This window comes from Theobroma cacao, chromosome 5, assembly GCF_053813885.1.
Source record: "Theobroma cacao isolate CCN51 chromosome 5, ASM5381388v1, whole genome shotgun sequence".
NCBI lineage: Eukaryota > Viridiplantae > Streptophyta > Magnoliopsida > Malvales > Malvaceae > Theobroma > Theobroma cacao.
Window position 1 is genome coordinate 43,114,584 of NC_142643.1, and position 20,861 is coordinate 43,135,444.

At 37.1% G+C, this 20,861-nt stretch overlaps 3 protein-coding genes across 6 annotated transcripts; all 3 read right to left on the bottom strand.

The window, feature by feature from the left end:
• Positions 1 to 142: 142 nt before the first annotated feature.
• LOC18599880 (uncharacterized) lies at positions 143 to 3,985 on the bottom strand. The gene is made up of 4 exons (XM_007030060.3): positions 1,963 to 3,985; positions 1,536 to 1,711; positions 1,117 to 1,447; positions 143 to 731 (listed from the first exon to the last, which is right to left on the bottom strand). The coding sequence occupies exons 1-4, from the start codon at positions 3,977 to 3,979 to the stop codon at positions 439 to 441; spliced, it is 2,817 nt and encodes a 938-aa protein (XP_007030122.3). The 5' UTR covers positions 3,980 to 3,985; the 3' UTR covers positions 143 to 438.
• A 722-nt stretch (positions 3,986 to 4,707) lies between these two features.
• On the bottom strand, positions 4,708 to 13,944 carry LOC18599882 (uncharacterized). 4 transcript variants are annotated; one of them, XM_088806410.1, is made up of 8 exons: positions 12,854 to 13,944; positions 12,043 to 12,636; positions 11,077 to 11,451; positions 9,155 to 9,321; positions 8,559 to 9,051; positions 7,640 to 8,290; positions 5,406 to 5,572; positions 4,708 to 5,303 (listed from the first exon to the last, which is right to left on the bottom strand). In XM_088806410.1, the coding sequence occupies exons 1-8, from the start codon at positions 13,650 to 13,652 to the stop codon at positions 4,812 to 4,814; spliced, it is 3,738 nt and encodes a 1,245-aa protein (XP_088662536.1). In that variant the 5' UTR covers positions 13,653 to 13,944; the 3' UTR covers positions 4,708 to 4,811. The 4 variants fall into 4 exon arrangements, with proteins under 4 accessions (XP_088662536.1, XP_017977629.2, XP_088662535.1 ...); XM_018122140.2 differs by having other exon boundaries at positions 11,077 to 11,655; XM_088806409.1 differs by having other exon boundaries at positions 8,559 to 9,045; positions 11,077 to 11,703.
• Positions 13,945 to 14,858: 914 nt separating this feature from the next.
• Positions 14,859 to 20,478, bottom strand: LOC18599883 (uncharacterized). The gene is made up of 5 exons (XM_018120676.2): positions 20,355 to 20,478; positions 18,168 to 20,215; positions 16,713 to 17,285; positions 15,803 to 15,978; positions 14,859 to 15,682 (listed from the first exon to the last, which is right to left on the bottom strand). Exons 2-5 carry the CDS (start codon positions 20,005 to 20,007, stop codon positions 15,131 to 15,133), a joined length of 3,141 nt encoding a protein of 1,046 aa, XP_017976165.2. The 5' UTR covers positions 20,008 to 20,215; positions 20,355 to 20,478; the 3' UTR covers positions 14,859 to 15,130.
• Positions 20,479 to 20,861: the final 383 nt, after the last annotated feature.

A 20,861-nucleotide genomic window follows, 5' to 3' on the forward strand; every position in this document is an offset into this window, starting at 1 on the left:
TATACATGAACTTAATATTACTAAGTTTAATACAAAGTGTTTTTTTAGTTTTTCAAAAAATATTATCAATGAGTATTTTTGCTATTAATCTGTAAAGTATTTTATATATAGAATAAAATTTTCATCTTCCAAAATAAGAATAAGTCTTAAAATTTTTTTTTGAAAAATATTTTATGTAACATTTTTGTTTTGCTATTTACAAATGCAAAAGTACAAACATTGAATCATGGCAATGCTTGAAGATGTGGCTATTTACAGACAAATTGAACTAAGGTTCATAAGTTGGAGCCAGCCATAGTCAATAGGTTTGCCCGCTGCATTCTCCTGCCTAGCTACCTACTTGCGATCACCAGGTCTTCAAAAGGGCATACCAAGAATGAGAATGTGAAACACCATCAGGGCTTCTATTCAAATTTATAGAGGGAAACCCCAGCCAAACTATAATGCATTCGAGAGGAAGCTGGCTGACCGAGGACGCTTGCTTCTATGTTCCTCCTCCTGTGGTTGAGTTGTGGGGATGATAGCAGGACTACTTGTTGTAGTTGTTGAGGAGGGATCAGCGACTGTGGTGGGAGCGGCTGGGGCAGGGCAAACTGGGGATGAAACAGCAGGGGCACTGGTGGTGGCACCATCTTTTTGCCCACTGTCTTGCTGTTGCAACTGTTTAGAATTTGATCTTTTCATGTTTTCTCCAAGAAGACAGGATAGCAATTTTGAATTAATCTTATACTCTGTAATACATAAAAGAAAATTTAAGCTCCAGCAAGTTGCTGCAAAGGAGCTCAACAAAGTAAAACCTTGATACCGACTCAAATTATCAGAGAAAGGGAAGAAAACCGAGTTTTGGGCAACTGTTAAAAAAGCTATAAAAATGAATTTATGCAATATCTTAAGTTGTAACTACAAAAAGAAATTTCCTTGCCCTAGAAGCAACTAAGATTTCAGGGAGATTTGTTGACTAAAGGTATTAAATAAACTACAACCACTAGCAGCTGCAGAAACAAAAAAAATTAATATGCTAATGTAGATATGTCGTCCTTAAAGCAACAAATAACAAAGAATAGTTAGGAACGTATAAAAAAATAGTGTCCAGCTAATGTTCTCAAGAATGCTTACCTTGGTTTGACCTTTTCAGATGCTTAGAAGGCATTTTCATTTTGGAAACAGTAGCTGTGGCAGTGGCACCGACAGAGGCATCTCCAGCAATTTCAGTATCTAGCAATGCTCGAGATCGCTTAATACTGATCTGTTGTTGTGATGGGGTCTCAGGAGCAGCGTTAGCATTTGCGGATGCAAGACTTTGGCCCACACATTTTTTCTCAAGAGAGGCAATTAAAGCATTAAGCTTCTTAAGGTTCAGAGGAAGGTACTCGGATTCAAGCTTATGCCTTTTTATGCATTTGACAACAGCCCTTAGATCAGCTATTCTTTTCGTCCATGACTCATTCTGTTGGTTAGTTTTACACAAGTCAGATGGTTCAAAATTAAATGAGGTTGTAGGCATTTATATAGAAAGAGAAACAGGCAGAAGAAACCTGTGCTTCAGGGGTTTTTTTTCCCTTTCTTAAAATTCTTCCAGCTGCGGCCTTCGAATGATTCAAGTATTCTTTCAATAAAGGTACTGGTGGGAAGTCGCTAACCAGTCCAAAAGCATAAACAAATCTAATTGCATCAATATGCTGTTTCCTTTCAACAAGTTCTCTTATGAAACCTGTCATACATGTAAGCAAAGTTACAGGTTCCATTAGAACCCCCCATATAACTACACCTAAAGTTCATTTGTGTTAACAAGTCAACTCTTCTATGCATTCCCGTGTTCTGATTTCAAGCATGAAATCAGCAAATAAAAGTTGCTAGTACTTGAAAGGAGGTAGAGCAAATACATGTTGACTATAAATGATGAGAACTAATATTTTAAGATAAGCATGTAGATAAGAGAAGCCAAAGGATTATAGAAAGTACCAGAGATCTTATCTCCCAAACCAAGATTCTTGAATAATTCAGGAGTTTGACGATATTGAGCAACAGACCCCAAAAAATTGACAAGCTCATCAGCATCAAAAGCATCTGCCAATCTGAAAGAGGCAACAAGCTGCAGGAATCCTAAAACCTCCAATGAGTGGCCAGGTTCTTTGCTCATTTTTGTTATCCAAACAAACGCAAGCTCCCTAGCTTCCTTTTGAACATGAGGTTTAATGTCAGGTGAAATTTTCATCAATTGCTCTAACAATAGAATGCAACTTCCTCTGACAGCTTTCCCTTCAAACTCTGTGTCTCCTTTTCTCAAATGTGGAGGGTAAAACCCCTCCATTGCATCCAAGACAAGCTTTGCAGGGTTTGATGAAAGTTGAAGAGCCATAGCCACTTCAGTGCCTATTGAACCATTAATTTTCAAGTGCTCATTTAGGAACATCTGCAAATCCTTTCCATCCATATTTACACAGAAGTGAAGATGTGCTGGTGAAGAATGATCAACGGGATATTTAACTGGGAAACTATTTGCTGGCTCAGTGTTCTCTTGAGGATGTTGGGCAGAAGCAAGCCTCCTCTCTTTCATTCCGAGTTCTTTAGACCATTCTGCAAGTTTGTTCTCCTTCAATTTAAGGTCTTTGAACTGTTGTTCATACTTTCTCCTGAGTTGCTCAGATGATTCTTCAATTTGCTTCTCTTTCAATTTGATTTCGCTCAAGCATTCTTCATAATGCTTCCGGCTTGCTTCGAGATCTTGATGACCCTTTCTGAGACACCTTTCTTTCATCTTAAAGTCACTAGAACACTCCTCAGACTGATCATTTTTTGATCCAGATGGTTCTTCTTCCACATTAAGCTCCTCAAACTGATCTTTGATCAATCTCTCCTTTAACTCAAGCTCTCTGGATCTCTCCTCACACTGCTTCAGTTTTAGTCCAAGATTTTGAAGACCATTCTGAAAACAAGTCTCTAACAAATCAACATCTCTAAAGCGCAGCTCGCAGTTCCGCTCTTTCAACCCAAGTTCCTGCTCTTTCCTTTTAACCTCCTCACACAAGTCTAGAACAGATTTCTCCATGACCCTAACATCTTCATTTGCTATCCTGAGTTTTTCAAATGACTCTTCCACCCTCTTCTCTTTCAACCCAATTTCCACCTCTTTCTTTTTAACATCTTCAAGCTGCTTTCGGACCAATTTCACCACCAAGTTAAACTCACTATATTCCAGCTCACGTTGTTCTTCAAATTCTTTACGACGTTGCTCGAAACCCTTTTCTCCCAGCTCAAACTCCTCACAACGCTTCTGGAAACTCTTCTCTTTCAACCCAAATTGCTCCTGTTTCAACTCAAGCTCTCTGTAACACTTCTCAAGATGCTCCTTTTCCAACCCGATTGCCTTCCGTTTCTTCTTAAGAGCTGCTGACTTCCCTTTCACTAATTTCTCCCTCGCTTGAACATTTTTATATTTGTGCTCATACTGTTTTTCATTACATTCAAGTTCTTTACGACGTTTCTCTCTTTCCAACCCAAAATCTCCACAATTCTTCTCAAAATTCTTCTCTTTCAACTCAAACTCCCTCAAACGCTTCTCCAAATCCTTCTCCTTCGATCCAACTTCCTCCTCTTTCAATTTCAGCTCTTCAAATTGCTTCTGCTTTAACTCAACTTGCCTCAACCTTTCTTCGTAATCCTTCTTTTCCAACTCCAAATCCCTACGTTGCCTCCCCAATTCCTCCTCTTTAATCCTAATCTCTTTAAATTGATCTTTAACCAATTCCTCTCTTCTTTGAATCTCCTCTTCGTGCTTGTTGGCATGTTCTTCTCTCGATCTTACTTCTTTGAGTCTTTCTTCTATTGAATTTTGAGCAGAATTCAAAGTACCTTCCATATCTTTCCATTGAAGATTAAGCAAAAGAATAGAAGAAGCCTGATCTTGAGTCTTATCGAAAGTTTTCTTCAAATTCATTTTGCTTAATTTTATAAGTTCTAATTCAGTTAACTTCTCCATCACGCAACTCAATCCAAATTCAAACTTAAATAACTATTTAACTTTAACTTTATACAACATGCAATTCAGATCAAATTTAAACTTAAATCATTATATATCCATAACTTTGTACAACGCGCAACTCAAACCAATTTAATCCTAATTTATACAATATTCAACTCAAACCAATAAAACCCTAACTTTGTATAATACACAACTCAAATCAATATAACTCTAACTTTATACAAAACGAAACTCAAATCAAATTCAAATTTAAATCATTATACAACCCTAACTTTATACAATACACAATTCAAACTAATATAACCCTAATTTTGTACAACACACAACTCAGATCAAATTCAAACTTAAATCATTATATAACCCTAATCTCACAAAAATAAAATAAAAAAGACAAAAGAAAAAAGATTAGATAAAAAGGAAAAGAACAAGAAGTCTACAGATGGATTTTTCCTTAGATTTTCCCTTCGGAGAGAAAAGGCAGGAAAATTTACTTCTTGACTGGTTTGATCATCGAACTTTATAGAGTGAACTAAAGTTCGGCAGTGCGCTATAGAAATTTTGGGCCTCCCTTAGCCCATTTAATGGCTCTTGTTTATTACCATAAATGACTATCCTTTTATAATTAATTAAATATTAAAAATAAAGACAAACCCTTACAACAATGCTCAAATTCTGTACAATGAAAGCAGTTAAATGCATTAGCAGAATGATAAAACACTAAAAGATTTGGTACCAATGCAACTCCTTTTGTTGGTTTCAATATAGCAGCAGTCCAGGTTCAAATACCAAAGCAAAATATGTACCCAAGGCAAACAGCAACCACACAGGGCTAAATGTTATCGAGTTGCTCATTACAGTCTGAGTCTGAACTCCCATTATTGGCAATCATGGCCGTATCTGCGTGCTGTTTACCACTTAATAAGTTTGTGTTTGCAGAGAAAGTAGTGGACTCCCATAAACCATGTGGCACGGCTTGATCTGCAAAGAAGCTTTCTAGTAGTTGAAGAGGTGACAGTTTAGTAGTGGAACCGGCACCAGCAGAAGTGCTTGGGGTGGCCTCTGCTGACACATTTGTGGAGGGTAACTTAGCTCCACTCTCCTGCTGCGGTTTTGAATTGGCAGAAGGTACTTGCGGAGTTTGTTTCCGGCCTGTTTTCTGCTTGTCCTTTCTTGCAGCAATATATCGCTCCACCTTCTGCCTTTCAAACTGTATAATGTACTCTTCCAGATCCTCAGGTGGATATAATGATTCAAGCTTGTGATCAGCAATGCATCCGATGACTTTTCTCACAAGAGCTATCTCATGATCGATAATCTGATGCTGTGAGCACATTCAAGTAAATATACAGACTCAGGATAACAGTTCAATTGTCAACTTAATCCTTGAGCACGCACAAAGATGAAAAGTATAATGAAAAGTTACCCATTTCCAATGTGATTTTTTAGCCTTTTGGTACAAACTCTCCCTAGCATATTCCAAGTGAACTTTCAGCATGTGTGCAGGAGAGAACTTGTCGACAAGATCAAATGCACATATGTATGCAATAGCCTCCAGCCGTTGATTTTTGTTTATGAGGGTTTCAATCAAGACTGTCAAATGTAAAGAAGATTTTGCAGGTGCCATCAGAATGCCATCAGGCAAAAACAAATACTCACATCACATAGAAACACAACCTGAACTTACTAATAGGTTACTATTATAATTCATAAATATGATATTTTTTACAGTATGAATGAAAGAGCTGACAAAGAGACAACAAGATGAGTAGTTATCAGAAACTAATTACGAATATAGAACAACTGTTGCAGGAAATTTTTTTTTTTTCTCAAACCCATCAATGTTGAGAGATTACTTCTTTTTACTGGAAATAACTTACAAAGATATAATTACTTGAATGCCTTAAAAGGGATTTCTGTAAGGTAGAGTTCTCTAAAATCCTGGAGTACTGATTTTCAATGCTAGTAACAAAAGAGCTTCTCAAAAACTAGCATCTACAGTTCTTAAGGCATTTGTCAAATAATCATTATACTTTACCTCAATCTTTTGACCTTTAGCTGTTTTAATTTATCATTGAATGTATAAGCTAGAGAATTCTGAATAATAACAGCATAATATTTTACCCATGAGGATCTCTTTGAGTCCTTTCATGCACCATCCTAATACATGAGGTGACCAAACAATTGCTGTAGCATGTCAAGTTGATATTAAAAAAGGGAAAAGGGTCAAATTTACCACTGTATTGGCCCATCCCTGTGCCTCCTTTCGTGCCCCGACCTTAAAATCATGGCACCTCTCCGTTTGGCAATATTTCTCCTCAGTGTTTATGATAAAAAAAAAAAAAAAGAAAGAGAGAACTTAATTACCATCACTGTTTCTCCTCCCAATGTCTCTTACCTCTCAACAAAAGTACGATGCGGGGAAACCAGCAAGATTTTGAGATGGAAACAGAGCTTTGATGTTATCGTGTGATAGAGAGAAGATTTACATAGGATAGCCAGGTCAATCTTAAACCAGATCAGCCTTAAACGAAAAATATAGGTGCACTTCTACCATGAAACCAGATCAGCCAGGTCTTTCTTATCTTTGGATCTTTATATGCAGAACGGTCAGATATTGCCATAAACACTGAGGTTCTTTCCTTCTTTCCTTGTTAAATTCTTTCTTTCTTTGTTTTTCTTTTTCCATAAACAGTAAGGAAAAAATCTGCCAAACGGACAGATGGCATGATTTTAAGGTCGGGGCAGGAAAGGGAGCATGGGGTCGGGGCAGAAGATTTGTATTCTTTTACAGTTTACTACATTTTTTGGAGCAATTCTAATCACGTATGGATGGAAATAGAATATTCAGTCCAAATTTTTTTTGCTACGTCATGCTAATGAGGAAAATATTTGTATTTTTATTTATAAAAAGACGTCTACTTAGATAATTTAAATATGGGAAAAAATAAATAAGATAAATTGTTTTTTGGTAAAGAAAATGTTTAAACTTATAAAAATTTTGAAAACAGATTGGTCACACCTCTTACTTGGATATCCCTACCTTAGAAAGTTGTGTTAGCATTCCGCCAAGTGAAAATGGAAATGGTTTTGATAAGCAATGTCGCAGAACATTGCGCCATGATTGATGGATCACTCCCTAAGCATATTGTCCATCTAAAGCTTGTTAGTGATTTTGAGATGTTAACTAGCTCACATCATGATCTTTGATATATCATAACCAATTTATTATCTTTATTTTTTTCCATATTTATTTTATCCTAGGTAACATTTTTTATAATTAAAAAACATAAATATTTTCCATGTTAGTATGACATAGCAGAAAAGAAAAATTTTGGATGGAATATTCTATTTCCATCCATAGGTGATTAGAATTATACCAAAAAATGTAGTAGAGTGGTAAATATGCAGGCCCCAGTCTAGTAAAGTGATAAATTTGACCCTTTTCCCATGCAAACATTGTACCTTAAGAAATCACTCAAATATTATTTTGGGAAATTCCTGCAATATACCTAGTGAATTCAGCTAGAGAAGATGTAATTATAGTGGCATGAATGTAGCTATGCAGAGAAGACCAGGATAAACTCATCTAAGAGCTAAAAGAACCAACAAAAGGATGAGAAATGATAAACTAGAGAGACAGGTAGAAAGTAGACTAACCGCGGATCTTATCTGCCAAACCAAGAGCCAGACACAAATCAGGAGACTGTCGATAATCACTTGCAATAACCAAAAGACCAAGGAGCTCATCTGCATCATAAGCAGACATCAAACAGTAGGTGACTATCAGCTGCAAGAAACCATATGCCATCACACCTTTCCGGTGCTTTAGCGTTCTTCCTTTCCAATCAACTGCCAACTTCAAAACTTCTTCATTAACATGGGGTTCAATCTGGAATGGAAATGTCCTTAACTGCTCCAACAAAAGAATGCAACTCTTTCTCACTTTGCATAAGGCTCCACTATGAAAGCCATCCTCTGACTTCTTTTTAGATTTAGGAGCATTCCCTGACTTTGAATAATGAAAAGTTGATACAGCATCCAAAACAAGTTTTGCAGGATCCGGGGCTAATTGAAGAGCATCAGAAATTTCACAGTGCATTAAGCCATGATCCTCCACATGCTCACATAGAAACAATATTAAACCCCTTGCATCCATCCTGGTGATATAAGATTGCAGGTCAAACCCACAACTAGTAGATGAATAAGTGTTATAATGCTCATAGGTTGCTTCAGAAGGAACAAGGCCATCAAGTTGAAATTCTTTTGATTGAGATTGGTCAATCAGTTGAGCATGATGGACGCTGCTTTCTGTATGGTTAGAGGATCAAACTATGAGCACATAACAAACCAGTAAGCAACTTTTAGTGTCAAAAGAATTGAAAACAAACAAAGATATACTTGCCAAAATATAAGGAATGCATGATACCATTCCATGCTATCAAAATTATTGTAATTACAAACAAATACGATCAACAATAATAAAAAGTTTCTGAGGGAGGGAGGATTAATCCTAGAATTATTAACTTGTTTGCTAAAAAGAACTTAAATTAACAACAGAAAAGAAAAGAGATTTTACCAGGGGCGGCCCTGTCAAATGCTCCAGTTGAAGTGAACTGCTCCAAGCTCCCGTTACTGGCAATTGCACACCCATGCTGCCAATTAAATGAGTTTGTGTCTGCAGAGAAAATAGTAGAGTCCCACAAACTACAAGGTGCAGCTTGATCAGCAATCAAGCTAACTGGTTGTTCAAGAGGTGATGGTCTTAAGTGAAGAGTGCAACCAGCACTAGCAGAAGCGCTTGGTGTGGCCTCAGCTGGCATATTCATGAAAGGCGACTTAAATCCACACTCCTGCTGTGGTTTCTTGGTTGAAGGGACTGACAAAGTTTTTTTCCTGTCTACTTTCTGCTTTTCCCTTCGTGCTGTTTCATTTCCCTGTTCTTTCTGCCTTTCCAGATGCACAATATACTTTTCAAGATCCTCAGGTGGGTATAGGGATTCAAGTTTGTGATCAGCAATGCATCTAATGACCTTTCTCATAATAGCAATTTCTTTGTCTATGGTCTGATTCTGCCAGCATGTTGGGTGAAAATCTTAAAGATATAAATCTAGGATAGGCTGGATCTCAGCTTAACCTTTAAGGATACAGAGACACAAAAAGTGCAAAACTTACCTGCTTCACATTTGATTTTTTAGCCTTCTTGTATATTCTCATCTTGGAATATTTCAAGTGGGCATTCAGAAGGTGTGCAGGAGGGAACTTGTCAGCAAGACCAAATGCACAAATATATGCAATAGCCTCAAGCTGTAGATTACTTTTTATGAGGGTCTCGATAAGTACTGCCAAATGTAACCGAATTTCGCAGTTCTGGTCAAAATGCTATTAAGGAGACTAAAACATACTAACCAAAAGAACAGTACCATCTCAACTTACTAATAACTGTTATAAACAGGCAAAACTCCTAATGCAAATGAAGGGAGAGATGACAACTAGACAAGAGCATAGAGTACTTATCAAAAACTAAGACTTTTGTGGAGCTCATTTCCAATGCCAGTAATGCTTTAGCTTCCAGTAACTCGCTTCTTCAGTTTTAAATTCATTAAAAATAATCATTCTACTTGTTCCTTCTACGGTTCTTATCTTTGTCTCGATCACCTAATCTTTAGAAGCTACAGTTTTACATTGCATGGATGTAAATAAAATAAGATCAGGAGAACTCCGAACAACTAAATATATAACCATACTGATCCGCCGATTTCTTTAATAATCATTCCAGTACATGCTGCAACCAGACAACTGTTGTAGCATATCAAGATTTTATAGTACGGGAGCACTCAAAAACTATTTGGGAAACTCGTGCAGTATATCTAGCACTATGCTGGAGAGGTGTAACTGTTGTTGGAAAATACAAAACATCAGGCCAGAATTTGACCTTTAATTCTCATAAAAAATTAGTATTCCAAGCATTGTTGGCTAAAGAAACAATCTAGCCCACAAGCTCTGATCTAACGGCTTCAAGTTCTGTTTTTCAATTCTTAATGAGGATACATGTGGGAATAGGGAATAATGTTCACAACTTATATGGTGACTAACAAACGTCTACAGAGAACTCAAATTGTAACTTGAATGGCAAAATCATGAGTTCAGCATGTTTGTATTTGATTGCATACACATAAAAAACAATAACAATAGAATAGGATAAAAATGATCAAGAAATATAGCATAAAGTGTCTTTATGTTGCAGGTACATTCAATAGGGAAAAGTGCAATATAAATAATGTATTTTAGAAACAGAAAAAGGAGAAGTAGACAGGCAAAGCAAGACCAAAATAATTGGGTGATGCATTCAATGTGTTCCTGAAGGCAATGGACTTTGACAACACCCTTGACATCAACACACACACACCTGCACGAAAATGTGGAGCTAGCAAAGGGGGAGGACCAACATTAAAGAGGCAATATTTATCAGCTTGACAAGGGAACAAATGTGGGAAACAAATAAACTTAAATCACAATCTGCTGGGTCCAGTGTAGTGGTATAATTTCTGCCTCAGAATATGCAGATCAGGAAAAAAAATGAATTCTGCAATATCAAGGACATTTAAAAGTTTCATACTAGAATTACCCCACCAAGATGTTGGAAGAGATTATATGGATATGTTCGGTAAAGATATTATGCTTCCAAGTATTAAAATTAGTCGAAAGATGTAAATCAGATGTATGCATGTTTTGTTGTTTCTCTAATCCACGGCACCCAAGGCATCGATATAAGCTCTGCAATGAAGAAAATGACAACCTAAAGAAAACAGCTAAAAGAATAACAATATCAAGAAGCACATAACGCATAAACACTATAACATCAGGAAAACGTAAGACGATTATGCCATAAAAGAATTGAAGCAGTATAGACCATTGAGCAAACAATCTCTTAAGAAAGAGAAGAAGAGAAAGAGAGTAATACATAACAAACAAACACTATAAGATCAGGAAAACATGAAATGATAATGCCATAAAAAATTTGAAGCCGCCATAGTATAGAACATTGAGTGAACAATCTCTTAAGAAAGAGCAGGAGCGAGAGACAGTAGACTCACTTGATATCTTATCTGCCAAACCAAGAGCCAGACACAAATCAGGAGACTGTCTATACTCACTTGCAGTGACCAAAAGACGAAGGAGTTCATCCACATCATAAGCAGATGTCAAACTGTAAGTGATTATAAACTGCAAGAATCCATACGCCATCACACCATGTGGGTACTTCTGTTCCATTCTTTCCTTCCACTCAACTGCTAACTTAAGAGCTTCTTCATTCACATGGCGTCCAATTTGGACTGAACATGTCATTAGCTGCTCCAACAAAAGAATGCAACTCTTTCTCACATTGGATAAGGCAGCACCCTTAAACCCATCTCCTGACTTTGAACGATAAAAACTAGATAATGCATCCAAGACTAATTTTGCAGGATCTGAGGCCAACAGAAGAGCATCAGAAATTTCACATTGCATTAGATTATGACCTTCCACATGCTCAGACAAAAACGATATTAAACCCCTTGCATCCATACTGATACTAAAAGATACTAGCTCAGGCCAACAACTAGTGGATGAAGTAGCATTATACTGCTCAAGCTTTGCTTCATAGGGAAGGATGCTATCCAATTGAATATTTTCTGCGTCAGATTGTTCAATCTTTAGTTGAGAATGATAGATGCCTTTCACTGAATGATTACAATATCAACTTGTAAGCATAGATGACACACTAGTAAGTGAATGTAGAATCAAAAGAAATGAAGCCTACAAGCTATAAGCACAACACAGATACCCTTCCATTTAATTAAGACAATCTTCCATGGATTCAAAATCATTGAGAGAAGTAGGATTAGATCAATAATACGGGTGAAGGAAGAAGGATTAAACCTAAAATGATAATTTTGATTGATTAACAAAATTCTGACCTATAAAAGAAACAAGTTTGCACATAAAGAGACCACCAGGTCGTAGAACTCAAAGAGAGAAATGAAAATGTTTTTTCTGGGAAATAACAACAATAGACTTACCAAGGGTTTGGTCAGTGAAACCAAGGATACGACTCAATATTGGAGCCTGTTTATGCTGAGAAACACTCTCAAAAAGACTCTCAATTTCTTTGAAATTGAATTCACTAGTCAATCCATAAGCACCCACAAGCATCAAAAAGACCAAAACCTCTTCATCATAATTGCCTTGGGTTTTTATATTTCCTTTCCATTGTTGTGCTAACTTCAGTGCTTTTTTCCTCAGTTTCTGACTAACCTCTGGCCTCAATCTCATCAACTGATCCAACAGAACCACACAACTGTTCTTGACCACACCACTTTCAACTCCTACATTTGCCTTCTCTGAAATTCCTGCTTTAACTACATCCAAAACCAATTTTGCTGGATTAACTGACATTTTCAGCGCATTGTAAACATCATCACCAATCTTCTCATCATTCTCATGCTCATTCAAAAACATCAACAATCTATCTGCATTTGTATTTGCAATAAATCTTAAATGAGCTGAGGATGAACAGGAGTGATTGATCACTGTATCATCTATTGCCTCAGACGTCACAATTGAAACCTCACCCAATTGCTCCATCTTTACTTGGGAATGGAGGTTGCAGGTCTCTGAACAGACAAAATATCAAAAAGTTGAGAAACAGAAAATGCTGGTAAGTGGAAGTTCTAGCACCGAAGGAAACAAAAGCACAGACTGATGTTTCTCAATTGACTAAGAAAATTCCAAGAACATTACATTTTTTTTTTCAGAAAAAGATATCACCTAGGCAATTTACTGCAAAAACATGAAACTTTAGATGATAATGAGAAAGTAGAGAGATTTTACCAGGGGCAGCCTTCTCAACAAATCCAAGAATACGACCCAAAAGGGAAGCCTCCTTATACTGTGCAACCCTCTCAAAAAGACTCCTAATTTCCTTGGATTTAAACTGATCAAGCAATCCGTAAGCACCCACAAGCATCAGAAACAGTAAAATCTCCCTATCATCCTCACCCTCCATCCCAAGCTTTAGCTTCCACTCCCTCGCCACAAACGCTGCTGCTTTTTTAACATATTTCTTAATCTCAGGCCTAACTCTCATCAATCCCTCCAATAAAACCAAGCAACTTCTTCTCTCCACATTTCTCTCAACCCCAACATTTCCTTTTTCCAAGAACACCCCTCTAACTGCCTGCCAAACCAGTTTTCCAGGATTATTAGACACTTTAAGTACATTGTAAACCTCGTCAGCAAGCTTTTCATGTTCATTCTCATGCTCGTTCAAGAACATCAACAATCTTTCCCCATCCGTACTAACAATAAACTTTAAATCCGGTAAAGACGAACCTTTTCCGATCAACCTATCATCAAGTTTTAGTTTTGAAAGCTTACACAGTTCCTTTTCTCTGAATTCAAGTTCTTTGAGCCTATTCTCTATCTCATTTTCTTTGAATTGGAGTTCATGGAAACGAGTTTGGATTGAACGTTGGATTGACTTGGAGAGTTCCTGTAGCTCTTGGCATTGAAGATAAAGTGAAGAGACTAAAGAAGAACCACCCTGGAGCTTTTCCAGGGTGTTTACAAGACTTTTACTTTGGGATTGTAGCAGGATCAGGTCAGCTGAGATATCCTCAGAAGAACACATTTTTTCTCTTGAACAGAGATGATTCCCGGAAGGGAAATGAAAAACAAACAGAGAAACGAAAGTTTGTCAAAACAGCGAAAGCTAAAGTTAAATGGATCAGAAACAAAGGCTTTGGTCAGGAAGTAACTAGAAAGTTGCCTACTTTCCTTTTGGGTCTTTGTTTATAGTTTTCTATTACGCGGAGACCAGTTTCCAGTCAGCTTCATCATCATGCAAGCAGCAAGAATAGAAATGTTCGGCTTTGTGGGTTTCGGTTTTTGCTGTAAGGTGCGGGCTTTAATCAAATTCATGAAGGCTAGTTGCAGAATCAGGATCAGAAAGAAAGGCTTTGGTCAGGAAGTAACTAGAAAGTTGCCTACTTTCCTTTTGGGTCTTTGTTTATAGTTTTCCATTACGCGGAGACCAGTTTCCAGTCAACTTCATCATCATGCAAGCAGCAAGATTAGAAATGTTCGGCTTTGTGGGTTTTGGTTTTTGCTGTAAGGTGCGGGCTTTAATCAAAACTCATGACGGCTAGTTGCAGAATCAGCCCAGGTTGTTTGGCACATGCATTGCGTTAGAATGGGATTACGTGGGCTTCGAAAAATGGGCATCCTATACATATAAAGAGAGGAAGGAGGCTTCAAAAAATGGTTTAAGGGTTACACGACTTTTATCAATGTTGAAAAAGAAATCACTTGCTTATATTCATTAATTTGACGTGAATCTTACATCAATTTTTTCTTGTTTTATCAGCATACAATTTACCTAATCTCAAATGTTGTTGCTTGAGTTGGTATTCATGTCAAATGTTGTTGATCGAGCGGGTATCTTTGCCAATGGAGTGAAGGAGTGTATAGTTACTTGTCTAGGATGTTGTCTATGTGCTTGGTTACCATGAATTTATACAAATTGGGACGATCGGATCAGTCAGTGTCACCCCATCTCAGTGGTCTCATGCCTGTGAGTAACACTTTTCAAATGGGTATTATTATTATAGATGCCAAGAAAATATGGCAGTTGATAACAAAGTTCTAAACATGGTTGAGAGTGTATTTATGCGACTGTGCTACATGAATTCGACCAGCTGCCCAAAAATGGGTTTAGTACTGCATTTTCCATTATCCATCCTTCCATCTAATTTTCTTTCCTTTTTCAATTTTTTAAGAATTTTCTTTTGGACAAGCTTTGCTGTTTTCAAGAGGCAAAACAAGAGAAGAAAAAACGGAGGCAGAACAGAACAGTAGTATTTAACCAGTAGTATTTCAATTGTGAAAGATCTCGGGTGTTAGACATGGCCCATTTCCAGACAGGGTTACAAAGGGTCAGAAGTACTTATGTATAGTTCCATTCCGCATGTAGCAGTACCAACAATGCACTTGCAAAAGGGTACCAAGGAGATGATCCGTCGCCAACAAAAAGGTACACGGCCTAACCTATATGCATAGCCCATGATATGTACAGGCGATGAGGCTGTTGAGAGAGTTACCAGACTGCAACTACCACTGCTTGGGCCTTTTGTGAGTCAAGCCTTGTTCTTCAGCAATATTTACCCGCCGGGTCATCAAATTAGATGAATGACCTAAGTTAGCAGCCAAACCAAAATGAGCTACGTCTCGATTAAGTGGAACACTTAATTCATGATGTGAAGCTGAAGGAATATATGGTTTGTTAACAGTTGGCACTTGAGGAGTATAGGATCTAATAGCTGGTCCATTAGTCCAAGCACGCTTGTTTCTCAGCTCTTGCAGTTTACTCCCCGGAGTGGAAGCACAGATCCCACCCTGAAACTGCCCTGGAACTGTGGCGACAGGATTGGATTGATTCCTGGGGATAGAAGGGCCAATATTACGATTTGTCTGGCCCTGAAGCTTTGGTTGAATTGCAGGGGCTGGGGCTAGTGCAGAAAATCTCCTGTTCATCTTTTGCTGTTCTAGCCGAGCAATGCACTTCTCCATGACCTCAACCGGCATACTGGAGTCAAGCTTACAATTCTTGATGCATTCAATTGCTGATTTCAGTGCAGCAATCTGTTCATCACTGGCCTTCTCCTGGAAAAAGCAATCATATCTAAAAGTTTATTTGTTAATTGCAAAAACTATGCATGTCTACAAGGGCGCTTGGATCAACTATTGTGGAAATATTAACATAGCAAAGAAAGTAAGACATACCCGTACTTCAGAGGAATTCTTCCCCATCTTGCACTTCTCATGAGCCACACCATTTACATCCTCCCAGAACAGGTTAAAGAGCAGTTCTGGTGGGAACTTGTCCTTGCAATCAAACGCACAGACAAATCTAACAGCTTCAATATACTGCTTCCTTGCAATTAGACTACAAATGAAATCTGTTACATAAAATTGCAAATTTGTAGTCTCCATCAATCTGTCCTTTTTGATATGCAAAATACAAAAATATTTTACCAAACTTGAGTAAAATATGACTAATAAACAAACCAAGGAAAAAGTCCCAACTTGGCAACTTGCGATAAGACTGAGGCCCAAAAATAATTCAAAAATAAATTTTCTGAAACAACTTATCTCAATGCATGAAACTCACACAAAGTTTTCAAATTAACCACATTCTTGAGTTTCTAGCTCTAGTTATCAACATCTTTCAAATTATTTTTACACTGACAAAAACCTTAATGATTTATATATAGCAAGCACTATCTATATACAAACCAATTTAATTGCATCGGTTTCTTTTGGAGTTCAACGTCTAGGAAAACATAACGCCAATCCATATAAAATTCTTTTTCCTCTTATTGGATAAGAACAATATGAGAAAGAAAAAATTAGAGGATTGTTAACTAATAATAGATATAAGCCTAAATAAACTCTCTCAGTTTCAGGTTTCAGAATTTACAGCAGCTGAATAGCAACAAAATCCTATAGCTATTAGTAAGCATATACAATGAGAATAATTAGACATAAAAAATGCATGTCCATGTACCTATGCTACTGCTTACACATATAATAGATGCATACATGCACATGGAAAAGATAAACGTATGTTCATGTGTAGATACACAATCATGAAAGAATATTAATATGCAAACTAAGCTGTCAATAAATTTACCAGGAATCATATCTGTAAAACCAAGGACCCGGCATACATTTTGAGCCTGTTGGTGTTGAGCAGCAGTCAAAAGAAGTTTGAAGATTTCATCTTTATTAAAAGAGGACACCAATCCAAAAGCAGCAACAAACTGCAAAAAACCCAAGACCTCAATGTAATTTTGAGCACTCGAACTCAGCTTCGCTTTCCACTCGATTGCTAACTTCATTGCATCTGCTTTCACATTAGGTTGTACAAGTGGTGAAACTTGCAAAAGTTGTTCCAACAAAAGGACATAAATCTTCAGAACACTTTCTTCGAATCCTGTCCCACCCTTCTTCTGATGTTCAGAACATGTCCCTAGCATCAGATCCAGAACAAACTTGGCTGGATCTGGTGACATTTGAAGGGCAACCAAAACTTCATTCTGCCTCAAATCAGGCTCGTATAAATGCTCATTGTTGATACCTTGCAAACTCCTTCCATCCATTGTAGCATCAACCCCAAGATCAGCAGATGAAGTTTCATGCGCATTGCTAATCATAAAATTATCCAGCTGCTCAGTCTTTATTTGGTTAAGGATGGTGGGGTTCACTAAGCACATGCAATACAGAGAAGAAAATAAAAAGAAAGTTTAATAACAAACTTCTTAATTCTGCATTGCAATTAATAAGACACTTAAAGCAGCAACTAGTTATTTCCATGTGAGCATTACGTATTGAAAGTAGCTTTAAATCTTGAAAAGAAAAAACGGAAACTTCCTAATTTAAAATCAAGAAATTTTCTAAGAGCCAATGGGGTAAAATGAAACAATATCACAAAGCTACACACAACTATTACTTTGATAGACTTAGACCACGGATTGCTTACGAGATTTCCTTTTCCTTTCACTTTATAACTAGAACAACTAAACCCCAAGTAGTCCAAACCAGCCTCACAACTTTACAGATATATTCCAAAACCTTCACAGGCTTGTAAAAGTAGCAAGAAGATTAAAATAAATTTATCCCGAACAGGTTAATGGAAGTGCTGCCCTAATAAGAACCAATAGCAAAACAGAACGATGTCCCCTACATGCCACCAAGCTTTCATAGCCATGTTGGTCATAGGTAATCAGCTTTACTATGGCTTTGATATAGTAAAAACAGAGAAATAAAGAGACCAAAAGAAAATGAGGAAAACATGCCTTATGGTGCTCTACAACCACAAATAAAAAAATTGAAACGGCTGAAAGACTGCTATAAAGAAGGATCATCAAGATAAGAGATCTTTTCCGAGTAGCCATGACATATGGCGAATGATTATCTGAAACTGCTCCTTTAGATGATATATGGGGAATTGAGCATCTAGAAATCCCTTTCCAGTAAAAGCGATGAATGCCACGAATGCAGATCAACATAGAGAGGGAGAAAGAGAAGAAGAAATGGGGGAGCACCTTGTACTATCAACAAATAGAGACAGAAAAAGAGAACACACCTGTTTCTGTGTTTGTGATTCCAAGTACCTGTAAGGAAAAAGAACTAGGATTCTCACTCCTCACTTGAGAATGAAGGGCATTAGTTAGTTGCTTCTCTTTCAATTCTAGTTTTTTACTTCGTTCTTCAACTGCCTTTTGGACAGAATCAAATTGTTTTGCTTGTACTTCAAACTCCTTGACACGAGCTTCAAACTGCTTCCTTTCTAAATCCAATTTTTCCAAGCGTTCCTCTAATGATCTTTTAAGTGAATCCAGATACTTCTCCTTCACATTGGCTTCCTGTAGGCGATTACTGCATGGCTTTTCAATTGAATTCAGTTGCTTTTCTTTTGATCCAACCATGTCAGAGAGCTGTCCCTGAGAATTTTTTAGCGCTTCAAGCTGCTGTTGTTTTGATTCAAGTTCCTTGGTGCACTCCAAAATTGAGTTCTTGATTGTGATAAGCCTTTCCTCCTCTACTTTGAGCTGCTTGCTGCATCCTTTAATTGATATTTGGACTGAGCTGAGTTGCTTCTCTTTCAAACAAAGTTCTTGCCTATGTTCTTCAATGCACATTTGTATAGCATTGAACTCCTGCTCTTTCAATTCAAGATCCTCAGAATATCCTCTCACCCTTGCTTTGACTGAATTGAGCTCCTTCTTTGTTGATTCAAGCTCCTTTTGATTCCGTCTTATCGTAGTTTGCAGTGAATGAAATTCAATATCTCTTGAATGAAGCTCTGCTGAGCGATCCACAATTGTTTCTTCAATCAACCCTAATTCGTTCTCTTTAGATTTGACTTTAGCAGCTTGATCTCTGACAGATTTGTCAAGTGCCTCATATTTTTCCTCTTTGGCTTCGAGTTCTTCATTGTACTCCTGAATCAAGGATTTGATCGAATTTAGAATTTTCTCCTGCTCATTAAGCTGTTTACAGTGTTCATCAATCACTTCTTGGCTTCTAACAAGTTCGTTCTCCTTCATTTCAAGCTGGTTAGAACATTCCTTGACTGAATTTCGCAAACATTCCAACTCCTTCTCTTTTAACTCAAGCACTTCATCATACTCATTCATCATATGTTCCTTCAAATCCAAGTCCATCTCTATAAACTCAAGCTCCTTAGATTTTTCCTCAATGGATCTCCGCAAATGGTCCAATTGATTATTTTTTAGACAAATCTCATTACAACATTCATCAACTCTTCTTGTCACTAACCCCAATTCCCTCTCTTTTGACTCAAGCTTCCCTTCACATTCTTCAACCAACGACTGCACCAAATCCAACTTCCCCTCTGTCACACCAAGTTCCTTACTAGATTTTTCAATCTGTTCCTCTACCAACCCCAATTGCTTCTCCTTCCCTTCTAGCTTTTCAAGACATTCACTCATCAACTTGTTCACAGAACACAATTCCTCTTTCTTCAAACTAAGTTCCTTAGAACAACCCTCAACCAATTTCCTAACTGAATCCAAGTCCTCTTCTTTTAATGTAAACTGTAGTGAGCACTCTTCAAGCAATTTTTGCGTCGAATTAGCTTCCGTATGTTTCAACTTACGCTCCCTGTTACATTCTTCAATCTTTTCATTCAACAAACTTAATTCATTTTCTTTCAAACAAATCACTTCTTGTCTTTCCTTCAGTGCTCTCTTCTCGGTTTCTAGCTCTTTTTCTTGCAATTCAACAACCTCCACTCTTTTCTCAATATTCTGTTGAATCAAATCAAAATGTTTCTCTAAGTCTTTCCATTGTAAAGTAAACAACAGAATCGAAGACGCTTGATCCCTGGCTTGCTCAAGTGATTTACGAAGGCTCTCCCTCTTTAACTCACCAAGTTTTATCTCTCGCTTAATATCCTCCATTAAAACAAAAATCCAAACACAGCTGCAAGAAACCAAGGAAAAAGAAAAAGCAAGCTCTAAGCTTTTTTACCTCCTTTGACTCTCTCAAGAAAGCTCAAGTGCAAAACCCCACTTTTTAAGTGACAAACAAAGCAAAACCAAGATTCAGCAAGACTAAATTTTTAAGGCTGTTTTCTCTTCTTGAACTCTTCCATGTCTCAACTCCAGCCTTTAACATGTTGATCAAAGAAAAAACCCACCTCAAAACTATGAACCCATGCAAAACCCAGAATAAACAAGGACAATGCAAAAGCAAATTTTAACGTTAAAAACACAAAAGAAAGAGCAAAAGGTTAAAGGTGGCAAACCTAACTGAGGCTTTCCCACGGTGGAACAGAGGATGAGAAACAGAGCAACCCGAACGTGAGATGAAAGGGAGACGTTTTGTTTTCACAGCCATGTGAAAAGATGGAGACCTCCAAGAAGGTAAACTCTAAGCTTTTTAAGGAAAATGGGCCTGGTTACCAAACTTAATCCTTTTGTTTTTTCCATTTTGCCTGGAAACTTTAATTTCTATTCAAATTAATAACCTTATGTAATAACCTCAATAGATTTGATTAAAATTAATGATAAATAATGACATAATAACTATTCAAATAATCATGTTTTTTAAAGTATTTACAAACTTTCTCAATTTTTTCCCTTATTTTCGCAAGTTTTTCACTCTAATAAAACTAAGAAACAAAATTGATGAGAAACAAAAATATTCACAAAAGTTAATATAAATATGGTATTTTTTAAAAAAAATTAGTGATCAAATTGAAACAAATAGAAGTTCAGTGGGCAAAAGTGAAAAAACAGCCCTGTGACTTTTT

Excerpts from the sequence above, each read along its gene's own strand:
- LOC18599883 (XM_018120676.2), bottom strand. The coding sequence starts at position 20,007 with ATGGAGGATATTAAGCGAGAGATAAAACTTGGTGAGTTAAAGAGGGAG. Across the intron at positions 15,979-16,712 it reads TTTTACAGATATGATTCCTG|ATTTCATTTGTAGTCTAATT; the intron begins GTAAATTTATTG and ends TTTATGTAACAG. Across the intron at positions 15,683-15,802 it reads AGAATTCCTCTGAAGTACGG|GAGAAGGCCAGTGATGAACA; the intron begins GTATGTCTTACT and ends TGCTTTTTCCAG.
- LOC18599880 (XM_007030060.3), bottom strand. The coding sequence starts at position 3,979 with ATGGAGAAGTTAACTGAATTAGAACTTATAAAATTAAGCAAAATGAAT. Across the intron at positions 1,448-1,535 it reads AAAAAACCCCTGAAGCACAG|AATGAGTCATGGACGAAAAG; the intron begins GTTTCTTCTGCC and ends ACTAACCAACAG. Across the intron at positions 732-1,116 it reads TCTGAAAAGGTCAAACCAAG|AGTATAAGATTAATTCAAAA; the intron begins GTAAGCATTCTT and ends TATGTATTACAG.
- LOC18599882 (XM_007030062.3), bottom strand. The coding sequence starts at position 13,652 with ATGTGTTCTTCTGAGGATATCTCAGCTGACCTGATCCTGCTACAATCC. Across the intron at positions 12,637-12,853 it reads TGTTGAGAAGGCTGCCCCTG|AGACCTGCAACCTCCATTCC; the intron begins GTAAAATCTCTC and ends TTGTCTGTTCAG. Across the intron at positions 5,573-7,639 it reads TTTGGCAGATAAGATCCGCG|TCTTGATTGAAACCCTCATA; the intron begins GTTAGTCTACTT and ends TACATTTGACAG.